Source organism: Rhinolophus ferrumequinum, chromosome 18 (genome assembly GCF_004115265.2).
Source record: "Rhinolophus ferrumequinum isolate MPI-CBG mRhiFer1 chromosome 18, mRhiFer1_v1.p, whole genome shotgun sequence".
Lineage (NCBI taxonomy): Eukaryota > Metazoa > Chordata > Mammalia > Chiroptera > Rhinolophidae > Rhinolophus > Rhinolophus ferrumequinum.
In genome coordinates this window covers 15,247,638-15,270,462 of record NC_046301.1, presented here as the reverse complement: position 1 = coordinate 15,270,462, position 22,825 = coordinate 15,247,638, and the positions used below count along the sequence as shown (strand labels likewise).

Sequence of the window (22,825 nt, the reverse complement as noted above, 5' to 3'; positions counted from 1 at the left end):
CACTAAGATCTCATTTAATCTTCATGATACTCCTGTAAACTAAGCACAAAAGGTTCAATCCTTATTGTACAGGTAAGATTTAAAAAACCATTTGCCAGAGACTACCAGCCTAGTTAGTGCAAAATTTAGACTGAGTCGCAGTTGAAAGCTCTTTCCACCACACACAGAAATTCTATTACATTTTATTACTATAAATGTTATTAAAGCCAAGAGTTTAAATCTTCTAGCAGATCTTGTAATCAGCAAATTTAACTGTTATCTCATCTTTTATTTGCTTACTCAGTATTATAATCAAATGGGCAAGAAAAATGCCAAAATTAGGTGAGAGAGAGAGAGAGAGGGAGAGACACTAAACCAATGGGATAATTCCACCTAATAAGTGAATTTACCAAATACAAATTAGAAACCAAACTCCACTTTCTTGGAATGAGATGATAATACTATTACACTTAGCTTTTTATTTTATCACACTTCAAAACAGTAATTAAGCTTAAGTTCCTAATGATTATGTTCCCAATTAATTAAATTTGGCCTTCTTGCATATTGAAATTATACTCAGTGTCACTATCCCAATTATCTCCTGTCAATGTGACCTATAAAAATAATTCAGCAAGGCATACGTCTTTAAATAACTGGTAAGAATTCATTCTCCCCCATCAAGAATCAGTGTGTGTTTAAGGAAATTGATGTCACTTTGTTTTTTTCCTGAAAGTACTACTTCTACAACAGGTCAATCATTACAAACGACAGTAGTATTCTCACAGTTTAATGGAAAAAGAAACAAATACTCAACTTAGTTTATTCCATAAGCTTTCCTCAAAACTTTTACTCTTGCCCAAGGATAAACTATTGTAGCAAATAAGGTTAACAACAAAAAAATACGAAAATAAGAGTACCAGTATTTCATTCAACAATTTCTCTTTCCCCAAACATATATCAGGCCAGATCTATACATAACTCAGCTTTAACACAGGTTTTTGTCTAATTAAAATAGAATCTTCTAAAAGCAGTCTTACAATATAAAAGATAATCCTAAAGAGTCCTTTTTTGAACCATTCAAAAGTGTGTATGTACAAAATGAAAAAATATTTGGTTGTTTTTAAAAAATCCCACGTAACCATTATCACTCAAGTTCATTCTACAGAACTATATGGTAAGACACGTATTATGACAAGATTCTTAATGCTGCCCTAACCAAACCCATAGGCTTAATTAAGGTTTTCAGGAAACTTACTTTACTTTTATTTAGGGAAAGAGAGATGCAAAATACTACATGTAGTAGACTCTGAGCAAAGGTTTCACATTCAATTCATTTCAAACATATTAAGTTCTCCACAGCAGAATAATCCAATTAAATAGAAACATAAGTCTACAATCCCATCTCTGAAACTCTTATATTTGGGGGAGTTCTTAAAATTTCAGAATTGTGAATAAGGGTTTCCCTTGGTACCGAATGAACGCTGTAGTGCTCTATTTGTCCTCTTGCCTAAAACATGGTCATATGTTCATTCAAAATTAAACAAAACAGTTTCAAAAATACTAGAATACAGCAGACTATTATCTTTCATTAGCAGTTCAATTTTTAAACATTAACACTGTGCTATAGTAAAGCAAAACAGGATACAATTAAAACAGAGTAAAGTATTCTAGCAGATTAAAAAAACCCATTTGCTAAATACTGGCACCATACACAGAGACTCCTGCTTCCAAATATATAGGAATCCCTGACACCAGATCATGCTGCTGCCAAGCACAAAACTGGGAAGTAAGAAATAACTATTTTCAACTGTTGGACTAGAGCCATCACAGGACTGTGAGCTCAGAAGGGAAAGAAGGTAAATAAATCCCAAGAAAATCTTTTTCTGCCTAGAGGCATTGTCCAGACTGCAGAACAGAATGGGGGAACCCAAACAGAACACGGCAGTCCTGCTGATCTAAGCATGTATCTGCGTTAGAAACTGCTCGAATAGTTGGTAATATTTATCGGGCAGGGTATCAGAGAACTGTACAGAAATGAAGCTTCAGAAATCTGCACAGGAAGCTTTGGCCAAATATTAAGCTGAGCAGATTCTACTGCAAGATTCTACTGAGTCTGGGCACAGAACAACTACCAAGTAGTAGCAGGAGCTGAACGACTAACTATTGGCGCTCATCCATGGCTAGGAGACATGGGGGTTTCTACATTAAACACTCCAGAACTAAGCAGAGACCCAGAAATGCCATACCTTAGGAATAAGGCTAACCTACACTCACTTTTATTAAACCTTAAAAAGAAGCACTGAAAAGAACAAGCTGATACACAAATTAACTGCAAAAACAAAACTCCACTAAGACAACAGGAACTGGACATTCAATATCCTAGTGTCCATAATAGTCAATATTATGAAAAACAAAAATTACTAGAAATGGGAACAGAAAATTTTGACCCATGACCTATAAGAAAAAAAAGAGGCTATTTTATAGAATCTCTTTATCGGAGGAGACTTTAAATGTCACCTGGTGCAAGTGGTCACACAGCTCATGTATGGTTTCGGTTCATTCTTTGCTAAAATGTTTTTAGATATACTAAGCCAAACTGTATCTCCTTGTACTTTACTGATTCTAGCTTTGTAAGAGTTCAGTTTTCTCTTATGCAAGCTAAACGTATTTATTTGTTCTTTTAGTTGTTCCTTATATGAAAGTTTTAAGTCCTTTGACTCTTAGGGCCAACCTCTCAGGTTGGAACAATACAGTCCCCACCCTTGTACATATTTTGAAAACTAATAAAACTTCAAAAAACAAATACTATTTTAAATGGGGTTGCAAAATTTTTACTTTTCTAAATAAACCACTTTTTAAAGATCTGTCATTAGTATTTCAAAAAACAAAAGGCACTTCAATATTTTCAAATAACACGTACACAGTCTCAAATACGAGACAAGAAAGATCTGCAGAAATTTTACATCTATGTGCTTGTACTGTGTGAGCATTTGGAGCCATTGGTCTGCATCTCTCCAAGTTTTGGGCCCAGAAGTTAAAATTACAGGCATGGTCTTACTAGCCGCAGAATTGAATATGACAATCACCATTTTTTTCTGGATACTAGATCCCTGTTAATGCAGTGTAAAATGTGCCAGACTTTATCTTACCATTCTTTTCATTTTTCTTTTTTTACCAGCATTAAATTCTGTCACTTGAGAAAAAAAAAAAGGATTCCTGCTTAACGTGAGTGAAAGTCTGCTAAAGGAATGCTATCAGCTATGAACACTGATGCTATAGATAGGACAAAATTCAATAAAAGTCAAGGTATATACATATAACTGAGAGACAGCTATATAATAGAACCTCATAATTATTTCAACGATAAATACAGAAGAGTTTTAAGAGAACAGTGAGTGGCCATGAGGACACAAAAACAGAAGTATAACCAATTATTCAATCATATGAAACCTAAACTGCAAATTATTTTAAGGGAAGCTCTATTATTTTCAAGCACGGCACATAAAAACAAAAATGAATTCTTTAATAGGATAACGGCTGCCCCTAACTTCTACACACTCCACAAATCCTCATAAAAACCACACAGGACACGAAAGAGAGCAAATGAAATCACCCACAGAATTATAAGGAGATGAGAAACTAAAAACTCCAATTTATATTAACTGTATAAGCACCCAAGACCAGAGGCTCCAATGCGAACTGTCCAAAACAGCAATACAACAGGGTCCTCATGATGACTGAATACATGTCATATTAACTAGGATTCACCCTCAGAAGGAGAGGGCCACTTGTTGACAAAAAGAACTGAGAGACATGATAGATGAGTGCAATGGCTACTAAGGAGTCAAAAAGAAGAGGCTTAGCAAGTTTGTAAGACCAAAGGTTGTAGTTTTAGCAAGACACAGCTTTGGAGGAGTCACTGCAGAAGGAAGTGTCACTTGAGGGAATGATGCAGAAAGAAGTGACTGAAGATAAAGACCCTACTAAAATTAGGTAGAACAATGGGGGGGGGGGCTGCATTTATTTTAAAAACTGCAATTCACTATAGCAACAAAAGAGGGTGCTCTTGAACTAAGAGACTGAAAAAGCCACCCAAACCTCACTCCAAAAATTAAATTGTCTATATTGTTGGTCCAGTAAAATCCATCCAAGTAACCCATCATCCTTATCAAGTTACTGACATGGAATTAAAAAAGTGAAAAACTTTTTGGCAGATGAACACACACGAAAAACCCTAGTGATAAAAGATGTAACAACACTCCATCATGAAATCAATTAAATGTACACATAAAAGAACACCTCAAATCAGATCTTCAAAATTTAAAATAGAGAGGACAAATGATGGGAAGATATAAAACAGGAACAGACTGAACTTAAGAAACAAAATTATCTCAAAATGAAGACTATATTACAAGACACATGATCTAAAGAGATAGAAAATAGGAATGTTACTCAAATAAATGAAAAGTAAATAGAAATGAAAAGAAGTGAAGGAAAATAAATACGAAAGAAAGGCAAAGAAGATCTAACAGGCAAAGATCACTGAAGAATGAAACAGAATACTCAAAACTATAATTCTTGAATTAAAAGAAAACATCAATCTACATTCTGAAACCACGTATCATGGGAAATGTATACACAGTAATTGACACAGAGATATACCCTAGTGAAACAATTCAATTTTAAAGATAAAGGAAAAGCCCTCGAATCTCCAAAAAGAAAGACCAAGTCATCTACAAAGAAAGAAAATCAGGTTGACATCAGCAACATGTAAGCAAGACAACAGCCAGGTAGTATTTTCAAGAAACTAAAAAAGATGTGAGTCAAGGATTTTATATCCAGCCAAGCTGTCCTTCAACTATCAAGACTATAAAAGAAAACTTAAAAGATGTAAAAACTTAAAAGATTTTCACAAGCACTGCTGAATAATCTCTATTAGACAATAAATAAACTTCATCCAACCAAGAGATGATTGGGACAGCTTCAACAAAAGGTCTGTTGGTGAATATTAATGATATTTAACTATAGAACTAAATCTAAAACAAAGGTATTGATGAGGGTAGAAGAGTATTATGTAAAATGACATGCTCTCACAAAATAAAAATAATTTTAAAAGTCAGAGGAAAAGAGACGTAGAGAAAAAAGTAAAGTAGAATAAGCTCATTAATTGCTTCACACATAAAAAAATAAGACTCAATGGATTTAAAGCTGGCATCAAATAGAAGCCAAAAAGAAAAAAGAAAAAAAAGAGAGAGGACTAAGATAATTTTTTAAAGGTATAAATATAAAGGTAAGTGACTAGAACAAAAACATAAACCTTCCAAAACCAAAAACATACAAAAACAAAATAAAAATATCCAACAAAATATAAGATACATACATGGTAAGGGTAACAAAACAAAGATGGGATCAATTCAACGAAAAGGCTAAAGTTCTTTTTTTTTTTTTTTTTTTAAATAAGGAGGGCGCAACTCACAGTGGCCCATGCGGGGATGGAACCGGCAACCTTGGTGTTATTAGCACCACGCTCTAACCAAATGAGCTAACCGGCCACCCAAGGCTAAAAAGCTCTTAATAGACTACACCTATAACAAAACAAGTACTAATAATGCCCACGCTTTACTGTTTGCAAGGCACTTTCACACAGCTCACTATCTGACCAGTGAGGTAGGTCAGAAAAGTATTGTTTTCTCTTTTGTTCAGGTGTACAAACAGTCTTAAAAAGAGTAAGGAATAAAGGAAAGCAGAGCCAGGATTCAACCCAGAATCTGTCTATTGTTCTTTCCACATCAGGAGTCCTGGTTGAGCATCAAAATTGTTTCAAAACACAAATTGAAGAAATGTGTAATAGTCTATTTCCCTGTTTTTTAAACATTACTTAGTCTCCCCAGAAAAATATACAGAATGACTTTGCCTGAAACTTTTAATACTCTGAACACTAAACTTCTTATAATAAAAAAAAACATTGAAAGAAGTTTAAGTTTCCTTAGTGGCACTGGCAACTAAGATGGCAAAGAATGTGACACTATCTCAGGTACTAGATACAAGAAGTTCTCACTTAGTAACCAGTCACACTTCAGCATGAAGTACCACCCACACGCTGGCTGTGTGATCTCTACATCACTAAGTCAGATAATGGTATAGTCAGTCTGATACAATGCTTGTTTGGAAAAACACACATTTGCTCTAGTACCACTGATTTATTAGGGAACATTTTGAGCATACTAAATTCCAAATTTGATGTTTGCTTCTGTGGGATTCTGTCTGGGAGCAATTCTAGGTGATCCCAGAAAAGGGCTAACAGGAGCAGCACTGGCACGCATACTTCCAACATCTCCCAGCTACCTCCGGTCACCTTGTGTGGTATAAGCCACACCCATCCACATCTGCTGTTACAACTTGACCTCAGATTTCAGATACTAACTTTCCTTCCATCACTTCAAAATAATTCACAAGCTGCAACCCTTCTGACACCCACTTCCACAAGCAAACTTCAGATCTTTTCCAAGATGAAGGATAGAATTCACACTGTAGTATTCCTGTATTTGTTAACCATTTACCATATGTAAAACTGTGCTATCATTTTTATTAGGTTCTTACCTTTGTTTTAAATGTCAGTAATCAAGTTTTTCAGGGCTGTGCCCAACCCCGTTTTTGCAAGCTGTTAGTTTGCACTGCATGATTTTGCATAGTGCATTAACTTTTAGGAACCATGTCCTGATGTAGCACAAGTGAATGACTGTATAGAAAGCCATTAGAAATATACTTTTAACAAAGTAATAAGTTCCCAGACAAGAAAAAGCTGAAGGAGTTCATTATCACCAAACCAGTATAAGAAATGTTAAAGGGACTGCTTTAAGAAAAAGAAAAAAAGATAAAAAAATATGAATAAAATGACAATAACTACATTATCTGTGAATACTTTAAATGTAAGTGGATTAAATGCTCCAATCGAAAGACATAAGGTGGTTGAATGAATAAGAGAACAAGACCCATACATATGCTGCCTACAAGAGACTAACTTCAGATCAAAAGCACACAGACTGTTAAGTAAAGGGATGGAAAGGTATTTCATGAAAATGAAAACGGGAAAAAAAAAAGCTAGGCTAGCAACGCTTATACCACACAAAACAGACTTTAAAACAAATAGTATCTCAACTGAAAATGTGTTCCCATTTTACTCATCAATGAAAATCTCAATGGAATAGAGCATATCAGGTAACAAAAAACATTACCCTCTCATCCATTTATTTCTATACTGCAATTTTTACTTTTAAATAGCCAAAAGATTGTTTTTATTAAATTAAAATTTGAAGGAATTATTTTAATTCCAAATTAAGTAGTGAGCAATATAATTCATAGTTTACCTAAGAGGGAAAAACTATATGTAACAAGTTAAACTAGTTTTTTTAAAGTCACAACTTCGACATGAGTTTGTACAGCATGCATCATAAAACAGAGTAGATATACCATGGAAATTCCCAGAAGTCAAGAATACAATCACAGCATAAAATTCCCTCCCCTCCACCTCCTAATATTTATACTAAGACCTATCACTCTTTTAAACTTTTTCACTTGCTCTTCTTGCAATCAGCACTGGCAAATGACATTCTTCTCAAAAACAATTTTCACTGAGAAGTTTTTCTCTCTTCAAAATGTCTATTGCCTATAAATAGAGGGCGGAGTTGTATTTAGATGTGACTGCTCATGATTGGCTAGGTCCACTCATTAGTGAAGTGGCTTGCTCTGATACCCTAGCTTCCAGCGTGCCTTTCCAAATTCCAAGAATTCATCTTGATTTCTAAATTTTCTGAAAATGATTCCCAAAGGAACTCTAAATTACAAATTTCTTCCCTTCTAACATTTTGTATTCCTGTGTCATAATAGCATATACAGAGGTCTTCACCCCGACTGTGTCAGAAGAGTTGTCGAGCTTTGGGAAACTGCAGGTGACTGAGCCTCACCATCTGATTCAGCAAGCTCCTCACAACATTCTCATTGAACCCAGATGCCGTGTTTCCTCCAAAGCAACCCCCCAAAAAGTTCCTCTTATGCTTTTGTGATGGGAGAAAGGCCACGTAAACAAACTAATGCTATGATTCATTCATAAATGAAACTTCCAAGGTCTTACCAGGTAATACAGGTTCTGCCTGATACTCAACAATTACCTCATATAGTAATGTATTCTACAAAGCCAAGGCCTCGCTTCCCTCCCTCCTCCAAAAATCTTCATGCAAGCACCCAATCCAAAGATTTCTCTCCTGTCCTGTAGTCACTGTTTTAACACTCACTTTATCAAACAAATATTTACTAAGTATCTATTATGGCACATTATTCGAACCAATAGGGGATGAGCAGTTAACAGAACAAAGTCCCTATCCTCATAAAAACCTACATTTTAATTATAAATTAAACTTGTGTACGTATGTCAGATGGTGATAAGTGATATGGAGAAAAAGCAAGGAAGAAAATAAGGTTGAATTGAGGAGGCCTTCTCCTGGCTAAGGAAGGCCTCTATATAATACTGAGAGGACATCTGAGCAGAATTCTAGAAAGAAGAGAAGAAATGAGCCATGCAGGCATCCGGGAGAAAAAATTCTAAACAAATAGTACTTTGCATATGATCCCTGTAGGGCCTAGCTTTTTAGGTCCCAAAACACTTTTGGACAAACCTCTTTTGAACAAAGAAGATATATCTGAATCAATGCTCTGAGAGAAGTGCATTATCAGAAGTAGAAATATTAAAAGAAATAAGAATGCACACGAAGCAAAGAAACCCCTTCAGTAAAGGCTTGTTAGCCAGTAGGCTCTTCAGTCTTCCAATCATACAGGGCACCATGTCCTCCTCTGTGGAAACTGTCTCGTAACTGTTAAAAGTGGTAACCATTCACATGTGACTATTTGAATTTCAATTTAAATTAATTAAAATTAAAAACTCAGTTCCTCAATTGCACTAGCCATATTTCAAGTGTACACACAACAGCCACATGTGGCTAATGGCTATCATACTGGACAGAGCAGAAATGTTCTATAACATTTCCATCACCACACAAAGTTGTCTTGCGCACTATAAATGTTAAGTTTCAGTAAATCACAAATATTATCACCATGCTATGCTAACTTCTCTTACCATTTTTCTAGGAAAGGAAAATTCTGTCCTTTAGACTTTTAACTAACAACATAAATCATTCAGGCAAAAGTCCAAAAATAGATTAATGATGTACAGTATTTTAAGAACTCCCAACTTAGATGTTTTTCTTACAGCTCACATTAACATCTGAAGAGAGAAAAGAAAGCAGCAGCAGCAACAGTCATGGACCTAGTAATAACTGACTGCAAGGCAAGAGGGTTTGTCCAACTTTTCCAAGTAGGCTAAAATCTACAAAGGTGTGGATTTTGTTCTACCCAGACAACTTCATTTCTCCTACTCCTCACCTCTATCTTAAGAAAGGGGTGTAAAGATCTGGTAAGACTTCTCAAACTATTCAGATAAATAGTATCAAGAGTAAGCAAAGCCACAATTGTCTAATGAGTTAGTTTTTCAAATCGTTAAAATAGTGTGTAATTACAACAACAAAACCCCACAAAAACCACTTCTGGCAAACACAAATATCTCTTCTCTAAACTACTACCTAACACATATCACAGTAAGTTCATGCCTACCCTTTCTCTAAACAAATTATAGAGAAGACACATTTTACAGATATTTTGACCAACTTGTAACAATGCTTTATAGTTAGAAAACAGTAACGTGGGGAAGAAAGATGGGCCAAATAGGCAACAAAATTAAATTTTAGGTATCAACTAAACTAGAACAAGCCAGACAAATCCACTACAAAACCTGAATTTTTTTGCAAAATGATGTGTAAAGCAGGTTTTCTTTGAAAATTTAAGGCAAAAACATGCTTCATTATTTTTAAATTGAAGTTTAAAAAAACAAACTAATTTCATTTCCTACAGTTGACTACAAATTAAGTATGGTACAACTAACAAAGTAGTAGCTCAAAAACTGAATGCTGCTGGAATGATTTAAGTTACCAACCTAGCAACACGTCACTACAAGGCAGTGGAGTATGCCCAACTTTTCCCTTATCCAAGAGGGGAGGGAGCTTGTAGTCAAAAGAACTAACTACTATAACTGAGGAAGCAGAAACAATTTTGAAAAAAATCAAATACTAACTATACTTTTGGTTAGTAGTATTTTCTTCATTCACAATGTAAAAGAATAAGGACATTATATCCCCTTTTCTTTCATTTAGTGATTTTCACATTTCTTCTTATCTCAATAAATCCGTTAGCACTTTGACTTTAGCAATGAACTTAAATGTTCTGCCCCTCTATTACACCCAAAAAACTATTTAGGATGCTTAATCAAAAATTGTTATTCATATATTATAGTTACAGGATGTGGAATACAGCATAAGGAATAATCAGTGAAACTGTAACAGCTATATCCGATGTCAGAGGGGTAGTAGCTTGGGGGTGGGGTGTTATCACTTTATAAGGGGTGTATATGTCTATTACATTGTGTTGTACACCTGAAAGTAATAAAAAAATTGTTATTCTATGAATGGTTAAACTGTGGTACATCCATATCATAGAATTCTACTCAGCAATAACAAGGAACAAAACCCAACAACTTGGATGAATCTGAAGGGAATTATGCTGCATAAAAAATGGCCAATTGTAAAAAGCTTTACATTTCAGGATTCTTTTTAGAAAACATTCTTGAAAATAAACAAATTAGCAGTGGTTGCCAGAGTTTGGGGTAGAGCGGATGGGCGGGCGGGGGAGGGTATGGTTCTCACAGGGCAAGGGAAGGCTTCTTGTGCTCCTGGAACTGTTCTGTAAATTGACTGTTGTGGTAGTTATGTAACCTACACATGTGATATCACTGCATAGAACTAAATACACAAATTAGCACAAGTAAAATTTAGGAGTAATCTGAATAAGACTGGTAGATTGCATCCTTATGATGTTGAACTACAGTTTTGCAAAGCATAAGCATTGGGGAAACTGCATAATGAGTACCAGGGATCTCAATGCATTACTTGTTAAAACTACGTGTGACCTTATAGTTACCTCAAAATAAAAAGTCTGATTTTTAAAAAAGTGCTACCCTAACAACTAGGAGAATCTGAATATGAACTGGATATCAGACATTAGGCAATGACTGTTAATAATAACATGGTTATACAGGACAATGTCCTTATTCTTTGGAGATGCTCGTTGAAGCATTTAGGAATGAAGTATTATGCCTGCAACTTACTTTTAACTCTTCTGTATGTACGAGAAGAAAGCAAATCTGGCAAATGTTAAATATTAAATCTAGGTAAAGGGTTTATGAGTGTCCCTTGTACTCTTCTCTCAACTTCCCAGTTTGAATTTTTTCAAAATAAATTGGGGGAGACGATAAAGACAAACTGCTATCCTAAAACTATATTATAGTTGAACCCACACACCAATTAGTCTTTTAAAAGGTTTAAAAAATAACTTGTTCTGGTAAAACTATGCTATAGTCCCACCTACACTAATTAGTCTTAAAACAAAACAAAAAGTGGCAATAAGGATTTAAATAAGAGTTACATAGTATTGGATGTGACTTTTCCGACGTTTTACAACATGAATTGACTAAATCTGAAGGGCATATGGCTATTTTTCTAAAATCAGATAGTTCAACAAGGATTACTCTTATTTCTAGAAAAACTGGATCCCCAGAGTTGTTCTACTCTTCAAACAAGTGAAATGAATTTAAATTTTAAGAGAAAAGGCTTAACACTTTGACACACACACTTCCAAATTTTAAGTCTTAAATTTCGTAGACAGAGTTAATTCACAAAGAAATGTTTCCATGAAAGGGGCAACCCACACACTAAATGCCAAACAAAAAGATGTGCTACAATGTATTAATTATAGCGCCAAGGTTACAAGGCATATTTTACAATGTAAACAGTTCCTCCAAACATCATTGCAAACTGCACACATCTGAAAGGTAGCGAATAAGTGAGTTTGAGCTAGTGTCAAAAAGATCCATCTCAAAAGTTCCTATATTGTCTTTTCTCTGCTGCTCAATTTTTCCATCAGTGTTAATACACTTACGTCGAAAAGAAAATCGGTGCCTTTTCACTTCCTACCGGACCGCCCCCACGCAGTGGGCCCCACCTCCCGAGGAGGGTGATGGGGTGGGGCTGTTTCCCGCTCAGAAACCAAGAAATAAATGTCTCTTCTCTACTCCAGAGAGGAGGGAAAAAGAGAGGCCGAGAAGCTGCAGGCTCAACGATACAACGGACTACAAGGAGGTAGTCGTTAGGAAAGCTTCCTTTCCTCTTCTGAGCTCCGTCCTGCCTTCCCTCCGTTCAGGTCATTCAGTGACCCCGGGCCGGGCGGGGACAGGTGAATCCCGAGAGGAGAGGAAGAGGGAGGGACCGGCGATGGAGGGAAAGCCGCGCTGGGGCAATGAATGAGCTGTGCCGCATCCGCACCACCTGTTCCTTCCAAGGGTGCCACCCCGGCCCGCCGGCAGGGTTCCCACACCACCCGAGCCGCGGGCTCCTGCCCGTGAAGCCCGCTTCCCTGCTCAAGGCCGGGCCTCTCCTCCCTTCGCTCTTCGGGGATCAAAAGCGGCAGTCTAGAAGCTGGGAGAACAGGGCCTAGTCCGGAACCACGGCCTCCGGCGCGCGGTGACGGGAGGAGGAAGCCTGTGGTCCCCGGCGCACGGGCCGAAGTGAGAACCAAAGGGAGTAGACCAGAGAGTTCATTCGGCCTGACTAGGAGTACGAAGGCGGGGTCCCGGGCGGGGGTGGCTCGGTGCCCGTCGGACCGAGGTTACGGGTGACAGGCCCGTGTACCGGCTGAATCCTTGCCACCGCTTGCCCCGAGCCTCACACTTACCAAGATCCGCTTGAAGAGCGCGTTCTCCTTGGGCGGGAGGCTTACGGCCGGCATCGTTCCGGCTCCTCCCGCGGCTCCCACCACCGCCCGGCTCGGTCAGTCTGTTTGTCCCACCGCCGCCGCCGTTCCCTGGCTGCTTCAGCCTTGATTGCCCCGATCTACTGCCGCCACCAGGCCTCGGGTGTCACCGCGTCGCCCAACCCCGAGACCCCCTGCCCCTCGTTGTCCTTTTTCCTTTCTCACTTAACGCTGCCGCCGCCTCCCCGCCCCCCCACTGGTCTCCGTCGGCGGTTCACGTGGTAACTGAACAGACCGACAGAGGCAGCCAAAATGGCGGACGCGGAGAGCTTTCCCACCCGGGTCACACCTCCTAGCACGCAGGCGCGATGACCTCCTTTCCCCACCTCCTCTGTCCTGGAGCTTGCTGGGAAACTTGGAGGCTGGCGGAGGCGCCTAGGCTGAGAGGGTCGCGGCGGGCACTATGTTTTGGAAGCAATGGAGCGAGCCACGGGAGAGTGTCAACAGTGGTGCGGACCGCCTCCGCATTAAACACAGCCGTTCTGCTCCTTTCTGCTAGATTGGCCTTTAATTCATTGGGTCGACTCTCCCGGACCGTGTGATCAAAGCTTGAGCCTGAAGTGCTAAAATGCAGGTGTTCAAGAAGTGCTGCGTTCGATCGTGCACAAAGTGCCTAATTAGCAGAGGCGGAGGGGAAATGAAGGCTTCATACCAGTGGGATTTATTAACAGATATGGAGAGGAGGGGGCTTAACGGCTGGAGCCTAAAAAGCAATTAAATGGGCCTGCCTGGCTGGGGTATCAGTGATTTAGTTTATTCCTCAGATAAGCCCAGAAAGGTTAGCCGGATCTGAAGTGTCATTTTGCAGTGCCAAAGAAGCATCTGAAGGTTAAAGTGTGTGTTTTTATTTCATTGTTGAATCCATACAATGCAGGGTTGATGACTGAGTCACCCTGGGGTAGTGGAGAGTTAGGGACACTGACTCCCCTGGAGCTGGCTTCAAGCTAGTGCTTAACATTGTGACTCGTTGGGCTCCCCATCACCAGCAATTCTCAAATCTTAGAAACCCGAGAGTGTCTGGCAAGGATACTAAAGAACTGCTGCAGTAGGCTAGGTCAGACTAGGTACCGATTAGGGCCTATTCCACATATATGTCATTTCATTAACAATCGACAGTAAAACTTAAATTTTAAAAGTGGCTTCCATTGATGATATATAATTTTTCACGCTATATGAGCCATTTTACCTTTATTTTTGATGACCTCTCTCCAGATCCTGAATTACATCCGTAGCATTCTTTGCATCGTGAATTATTAAAAAACATGTGCAGTAGCTTTGCTCTTTTAAATTTATTTACCCAGATATTATACCGTTTTCAGCTTGCTCTTCCTTAACCCTTCCTTAACATGTGCCTTCAGTAACATGTTTCCCAGTGGAAAAATCTGGAACTAATGCTTGGCTTTTCTAGCTGTTATCTCAAATACCCTCTCTTTTTCCTGGATCATAAATAAGGTTTTAGCAGTCACATCCTGGAATTTCCTCAATTTCTGTGCTCTCTCTTCAAAATTTTCATTAAGAAAATTGTACCTACAGGAAACCATGTTTGATTTTTGGAATATGGCCAGTTTTTAAATCTTCAAAAAAAAAAAAGCTAAGAATGAACTTAGAATTCATAAAAAATAGTTATTTTGCAATAACCTTCAAACTTCACTACCCCCAAGAGGTCTTTCTTTCAACTATGTGAATTATTAAAAGGTAGAAAAATTGTCTAACTTCAAGTGATAATTTTTGCTTAGCTACTAACTTGGGTTTCCAAATCTCTGGCTTCATATCCAAAGTCCCTACAGCAATATTATTTGCTATGATTTTCTAAATTTCTCCTGTAAATAATATACTATTTTCCCCTTGGGGACATAAAATTGGTGGTCTTTAAAACAAACTTTTGTTTAAAACAAACAAAAGTTTTCACCAGAAGCTAAGCACCTAAATAGATGAGCCAGCAATATAGTTTGGCAAGTTTTAAGACTCAGTGAAGTCTTATAAATACTAGTCTGAGTTAACATTTTTCTTCTTATAAATACTAGTCTGAGTTAACATTTTTCTGAGTCATATCCTAGTTAAAATGCACCTACAGATAACAGTTGAACTACACAGTCAGTGATTTGATAGCCTGAACTCAATATAAAATATTTACTCTGATAGATCACCATTGTTTGACAAATGGAGATCCCATTTATGCTGTGAATGACTGCTATGCAGGAAGTTAACATATCCAAGACTAGACGATGATGACGATGATGAAGATGATGGTTAGTTCATTCACCTGACCCCGTGTATTTGCATATCCCTATTGTCAAAATGCCTCTTCCAAAAAAAATTAATCAAAAATAAATAAGTAAATCATTTACCTGCAAAATTGAATTCTAAAAAGGGATATGTAGAGTGAAATTTTCTTCATCTTCACATATGTAAGATGTTCTCTATTGCCACTTTCATGTCTTCATTATTAAGTAATTAAAATTTATAGAAATACAACAGAAAAGAAATTATGTATTTGCCCACCCCAGATTTAACAAATGTTAAAATGTGACTGCTTCTGATTGTTTTTTAAGTAAAAACTTGCAGCTACATCAGGCACTCCATCCCTCTCCAGATCCTGAATTGATGTATAGTATTCTCACGCATCATAAATCAATAAACATATATGTAGTGCTTTTACATTTTTATACTGTTTCAACTCTTGCTCTTCTTTAACCCTTTTTGGGAGGTGTGAGTTGAGTAATAAGTTTTCCAGATCTGGGACTAAGACTCTGTTTTCCTAGCTCTAACTCAAAACCCCTCTCCCTTTGCCTGGGTCATAAATAAGGTTTTTGACACTCAAATTCTGAAGATGCTTAAGTGAATGTCATGAAGCAACTTATACCAAAATATCATAGCTATTAGCTCCTGGCTGGAATTGCTTCATCGGGATTCTTTTCAAGATGCAGTTTCACCTACAGCTGCCTACTCCAAGTGTAGGGTTCCATCAGCTTTAACATGCTGAGAGAAATGTGCTTATACTTCATCACTTTCCCAAAATATACACCAGTAAAAGGATCCAAGGAACAAAAGAACAAAACAGCCTTTTCCAGCAACAGTACTGAAATTAGTAATTTGCTTACTGGCTCTGTATGTTCTTACTAAACATGGCTTCTGTTCCAACTTGTTGGATATTAGCAAAAGCTGTGTCAGGACAAGCTTCCAAGGGATGATGTAAAAAGAATATACAACTGACTGGTTGCTGAGTGGACAAGAAGCGAAGAAGTTGAGAACCAACCACTGACTCAGCATGTTAGTTGAGTGGTTTGCTTACTTGAGCATGAGACCAGGAGGCCCAAACTAGGTTACAAACTATGAAGTGACTCACAATTTAGCAATCTATTTAGCCATCAGTTACATGTAAAAATGAACCAGAAAATATAATCTAATTATTTTACTCTCCAGTTAATAGAATTTCATTAAAAAATTCGTTTCAATAACATTGCTAAAGAAAATAAAGAAGGAAAAGAGATTTGCTAACATTTTGCTTTTAAAACACACCAAAATGGCATTAGGTTTAAAGGATTAGAGTTAAAGTATTAAAATTTATCTCTTTTACTTATACTTATTTTTACTTGTACATGGTCTTTAGACAGATTGAATTGAGAACTGAATACACAAAAATCTGGCTAAACTGTGAAAGACAAAACCTATTGATCAATACAATGTCTTTATTAGGTAAAAAAAAAAGTTGTTTACAAAGTTAGCATCCCAATGACATTATAGGATGGGTTTTATGTTACAGATGTAACATTAAGATATAGAGAGGTTAAATAAATTGCCTAAAAAATCATACAGCTAAAAAAAATGGGGAGCAAGAATACCCTTTGAGCTCCACACTTTGAATCCTTCTCTACAGCTCCTGGCCTCAGGGAACTGTCCAAGCCTGTTAGGTGGGCTAATGTGGATCACCAGATCTGGGATCAGAAGACCTCAGTCTAGATCCCACCTGCCCCAACTGTGTGATCTTGAGCAGCTCAGGGCACTTATTTTATTTTTTTAATTTTTATAAAATTTATTTGGGCTAAACAGAGGACATGCCGAGAAGCAAGATATCAACAGACGGAGAAAATACTTCTCAGGGCACTTATTTTAAAATGCAATGATTCTCTTTTCCGCACAGTATTGTGAGGCTTTACTATGATAGTGCGCGTAACCAGATTTTGGGAACTGTAAGAGGTCTTTTCAAATACAGAGGGTGCCAAAAAAAAATGTATATACATTTTAAGAAAGAAAAAAACTATTAAAATTGTAATACTCAATATATATCGATAACAAAAGACGCACACAAGTCACGTGTACACATTTTTTGGCACCCCCTCCACCCCATATAAAGTATATGTCACCTTGGATGAAAAGCTTGTCTTCTTTGAGCTTCGTCTGTAAAATGAAGATAATAATCACAGCATATCTTGCAGTCGTTGTGGAGATGAAATGAGACAATGAGACAATGAAACCATATGATGCATTAATGTACGGTGTCTGGAACACACAATTCAATTAACCTGCTAGCTATTATTCAACAAGACACTTCATTTAAAGTTTTCTGGCGCACGTAGGAAAATTCCAGTAAATCTCGAGTGTCCCCGGAGAAGGGGGTCTGAAATAAACTCAGAGGACAGAGAAGTGGATAAACTCCGAACTCCGCCCCCGACCCCCACCCCCACACACCTTTAATCATTTCCTTCCTAAACCCATTTTACAGACAGAAGCCTGAGACCAGGGGAGCTAGAGTACCTGGCTATAAATGCGATTCTCCGAGCGTAACACACCTCCCACGCAGCGCGGCTGCGGAGCCGGCGACTTCCGCGCCTCCGCCCGCCAGGGGGCGCTCGGCCGGCCGCCGATTCCGCGAGAGACGCGCCTGGGAGGAGGAGCCTGACTCGGCAAGATGGCGTCGTTCGCGTTGTTGCGCCCCTTCTGCAGGCTGCTGCCCCCGACCAGGCTCCCGAGCGGCTGTGAGTGCCCTTCCTCGCGCAGGCCGACCCGACCTCCCAGCCTGCCCCTCCCCGGGTGAACCCAGCCCGCGGGGGCAGGGCGCAGCTGTGGCCCGGGCTCGTCCTGCAGTGACCTTCGCCGGCTTGCGTCGCGGAGCCCACGCCACCCCCCACCCCTGATTCTTGGCTCCCCATCACTCGCCACCGACCCTCCTCCAAGTGCCAGGCGACCCCTCTTGGTCTCTGCGAATGGCCTTTGGGTTCCTCCTCCCTCCGCTTTGCTGGAGGGGAGACCCTACCGGGAGCGCTTCCTACCCTCCCACGCCCGAGTCTTCCGAGGGTCCGCAAAAGCGGGTAAACGAGGCTTTGAAGGCGTCCTGGGGGGCAGGGGCCACCGGTCAGGCTCTGCCGGTGGCCCAGGGCGAGTTACTTGACCTCTCAGAACCTGTTCCCTTGGCTGTTTAAGTTGGGGGCTGGGGGTGTTGAAGGGAGAATTGAAAGCGGTAATACACCTGTAAATGTGAGAGGTGGTAAGTTACCGATTTACAGACTCTCTGTCTCCTTTCAGCTTCAGCGCGGTCAAAGTTCTATGTTCGGGAGCCGCTCCACGACAAGCCTGACTGGCTGAAAGTTGGGTTCGCCTTGGGCACCTCGGTCTTCATGTGGATCTATGTAAGCCTTTACTGCTTTACGTCGTGGGTCCCCGACACAGTGAGGGGGAGAAACATCAGTGAGATTGAATGTTGTCGGCAGATCGCCCACACAGTAGGATATTTATGTAATTGCTGATAACATATTTCTCCATGAGGAAAATCCCAAAGACTGAAACAATGTTAAGATTTCAGCAGCATCAAGAAAATATGATGAAACTGAAATTTGTCGTCATTGTTACTTAGCGTGGTTTTGTCGTGAATGGCAGTTTTACTACATATTCATTATCCTTTATTTTATTAATGAGGGTGGAGGCTGGTTGGGGTTTTATGAAGGCACTTTTTTTCAGATGCCATAGGGACAAACCATCAGTGAACAGGGTATACAAATAACATCCCGTTAGACTTACAAAACCTAATGTTTTATACAAACCAGTGTTTGTATAAATATATTGTTGGAAATTATACTTAGTGTGTAGTAGCTTACATGCAAAAACTCTATAATCTTTTAAATAACACTGTGTGCTAGGTACTATTATTGTTGACCTTGAACAGGTGAAGGAAACACTTGGAGAAATTAGTTTGCTGATTCGGGCTCTCCCTGACATCAGAACTAGCTAGCTACACTATAGACAGCTCTGAAATACTACTCCCTCTAGATAAATTTTGAGAAAGTTGATTCAGAGTATCTGTGCTACATTAGTATTTAAAATTTTTGTTCTGTATCTAATGGGTTTGAGGCTTCCTCCACTGCCCCCACTTCCAAATCTTAAATCTCTTATTTTGGATTTTCTCATTAAAGTGGTTCAGCTCTTTCACATGGAAAGGAGTGAGAGATGTTGAAAGTCACTTACAACCTAACAACAGCAACTAATCCTTTTTTTAATGTTTGTTATAATGAAACTTTCTTTATACATTCTTAAAGTTTCCTAAAAAGAAGCTTAATTGCTGCTGAGAGCTCTGATAGAAATTAAATCCTGAATTGCAGCAAATGTCACCCTATACCAACCATTGTTCCAGTTGCATATTCTGTGAGACAGTGGTTCTAAGAAAGTAGCCATCCTTCATGACATCAAATTAATACACATACGTATAGTTGGGGGATGGGATTTGTCATTCACTCACAGTATCACACTTCTAAGGTTAGAAGTATTGTACACACACACACACCAACCTGCCTGTATCCCATTTAATAATCAAGTTCTGCATTGTCGTGCTGGTTTAGCCCCTCTGTGGTAAGGCTTTCCATTCCATGAACTACCCACTGGAGTGAAGTAATCTATATGGAAAAAGTTGAATTTAAACTTTAAGGGTTGCCTTCTCAAATGGAGTTTGTCAAGTTGTAGTGAACAAGTATATACCTAACCTAATATATATCCATAGTCTTTGGACTTTTGCTTCTTAGCCTTTTCTTTCGGGTTTTTTTTTTTTTTCCAGTTAAAGTGACACTCAATATTACATTAGTTTCAGGTGTGCAGCATAATGGTTAGACATTTATATAATTTTTGCAGTGATCCCCTGATTAGTCTGGTACCCACCTGGCACTATACATAGTTGTTGCAACATTATTGACCACATTCTCTATGCTGTACTTTATATCCACACCTTAGCCTTTTATTTCTAACTAAAATAGTTCTAATTCTTGTAATCTGCCTTTACTCCTTTGCAAAATGTAAGTATTAGCTAGCCTCCTCCTCTTTAAGTTGCCAGGAAGATTACGTTTCTAATTATAACTGTTACCTCCTTCTAGCTCATTAAACAACATAATGAAGATGTTTTAGAGTATAAAAGAAGAAATGGGTTGGAATAAACTTTTTAAACATTTATATGGTAAGTATGCAATTTTATAGGATGAATAGATTATGCAAGTTATTTTGAACTTTTTAAAATAATGTATTTTGGTAGTTTTTTTTTAAATTAGGTTTATGCTTTTTAGTACCTATATTCCTGTCTGTGATGAATTTATGAATTTTTAATACCTTGCCTCAAGTGTTATTAGCATAATCATTTTTAACCATTATGCTTTGACTGTGTTCAAAGAAAATTATGTTTAAGAATGAAACCCAAATCATATTATTTTATTAAATCTAATAGGGCTGTACACAGTGCCTTCATAGCACTTATAAAAAGTTATCATTATTTGTGTATATATTCCTTACTTAATATCTGTTTGACATATACCACACTTGAGTATAAATTCCATGAAAACAGGAACCCTGTCTATTTTATTAATTGTTATGTACTCAGCAACTTGCTCAGTGCCTGGCCTAACTGGGAGCTTCATATTTAGAATAGATTTATATATAAGGGCAGCAGATTGTTAAAATTTTTACTGCATGACCATTTCATTATGATTGTTACTACAACTAACACCCAGGACAATTGTCCAGGGTGTTACAGGACAATTGTCCAGGACAATTCCTGGACAATAGCTGCAAACAAGGTAGTATATATGGTCTATGATTCTGTGATTTAAAAGAGTGAGTTTATTTTTACATATATGGTGCAATTTTGAAAATCCTCTTAAAGAAATCCTGTATTAACCCTTTTGTAAAGTAAAAAATCATACTTATGAATCTCAACTTTCATAGAGTTGGTTGATTAAAGTAGATAACATATCTGCTGAATAAAATATTAATCAGTAATATACTTTTTCCTCCCCATATTTAAAAACTCTCAAACTCAGCTCTACGGTTTGCTTATCCAAATATTTTGCTTCTTTTTTTTCTATTTCACTACTTCAGTAGCCCATTTCACTACTTCAGTCAGCCAATCTAGAGGTAAAAATGAAAAAGGTATTTAAATCAAAACCAGATGCTTTTGCTACTCTTTCATAGTTCAAATAAAATATTTCTTGCTAAAACTTAGGTAAAATGAGGGGTTGATAGCTCTGTGGATTTGTTTTCTAGACTTTCCCTGATGCTCTAAGGTGAATTTTTGCTGGTTAATGCTATAGTTTTAATTTTTTTCTCTTCATTATAGGTGTGCTCCATATAGCAACTAAAGCAGTTCAATCTGTTGAGCTGTAAACGTGAGAGAAAAAGTTATATGTGAATATGTGTCAAGTCAGCATTTATGTTTTGCATCATAAATGAAAAAATAAAAATGCTTCTGTATTCTTCAGATTATGTATGTTGTGACAATGTGTAGAAAATGTCAATTCTAAGTACATTATTACAGGTATTTCAGTGTGGAAGGTACCATCGGATAACAGGGTCAGTAGTAATTAAAGACACATTGGTAAGAAAACTTGTTAAGGAGCTAGATTAAAAAATCACTGTTGAACTAGTTACTCCTTATATCTTTAATGTCTAATCAAAACACTTATTCTTTAGTGGAATACGGTGATAGAATTACTTTATTACTCAAAATACAAAAGAGCTCAAATACTCTTTTCTTCTCAACGGGCCATTTTGGTTAAGTCACAAAGTAAAGATGAATCCTATTACAAGAGTTTCTTCTCATTCTATTTCTTTGAAATTGAATAATTTTCATTTGGGTGACTGGTTATGGCAACATGAGGTTTCTTGTCCCTTTTTGCTAATACGACTTTCATCCAATGATTAGCAAACTCCTGACTATTTAAAAGGTGGGGAGGGGAAGGGTTAGCAGATACACATTAAAACATACTGCGTTTATTCCTCATCATAATCTTTTTTTGTGAATCAGTTAAAACATTTATATGCCACTTTGTTAACTTGTAATTTAAACAGTGTACCATATATTTAAAAATTTAATATTTGTATCTCCATTCTGATGTTAAGTGGAAAGGTTTATTGCCTTATAATTGGTTTTGTGTGTGTTTTGGGCTCTGGCCACACTTATTCTGGGAGATTCATGGCTCAGTATCAAATCCAGGGAAAGACCAGATATAACAGTACCTATTAACTTGTCAATATGGAGTCCTAGCAGATAGAGCCTGAAAGGACCTTACGGGTCATGTGGACCAGTCTCAAAATTTTACAGATGCGAGAACCAGAGGAAGAGTGATTTGCCGTACATCACTGTGGTAGGTAGAATAGTGGACCCCCAAGGATAACCATGTCCTACTCCCTAGAATCTGTATGTATGTTAGGTTATGTGGCAGAGGAGAATTAAGGTTGCAAATGGAATTAAATTTGCTCATCAGCTGACACTGAAATGGGGACTATCCTGGGTTATCTGGTTGGACCCATTGTAATCACAAGGGTGCTTATAAGTGAAAGAGAGACACACGAGTGTGTGAAAGTGATGTGATGTGAGAAAGACTCAACTGACCATTGCTAGCTTTGA

General features: G+C 38.0%; 2 protein-coding genes across 6 annotated transcripts in view; one reads left to right on the top strand and one right to left on the bottom strand.

The window, feature by feature from the left end:
- NAA15 (N-alpha-acetyltransferase 15, NatA auxiliary subunit) overlaps positions 1–22,825 on the bottom strand; it is a 120,382-nt gene that overhangs the window by 42,527 nt on the left and 55,030 nt on the right. The window contains exon 1 of one of the 5 annotated variants that reach the window (XM_033133671.1): positions 12,871–14,256. The exons of 2 other annotated variants lie outside the window; for them this stretch is intronic. In XM_033133671.1, coding sequence (XP_032989562.1) covers positions 12,871–12,924 — 54 coding nt within the window. In that variant the 5' untranslated portion in view covers positions 12,925–14,256. Of the gene's footprint in view, positions 1–12,078; positions 12,161–12,870; positions 14,257–22,825 lie in introns of those variants that run through there. 2 more of the 5 variants (XM_033133670.1, XM_033133674.1) reach the window with 2 other exon arrangements.
- Positions 12,183–21,681, top strand: NDUFC1 (NADH:ubiquinone oxidoreductase subunit C1). Its single transcript, XM_033133676.1, has 5 exons — positions 12,183–12,278; positions 17,672–17,924; positions 18,472–18,575; positions 20,304–20,383; positions 21,536–21,681. Exons 2-4 carry the CDS (start codon positions 17,858–17,860, stop codon positions 20,361–20,363), a joined length of 231 nt encoding a protein of 76 aa, XP_032989567.1. The 5' UTR covers positions 12,183–12,278; positions 17,672–17,857; the 3' UTR covers positions 20,364–20,383; positions 21,536–21,681.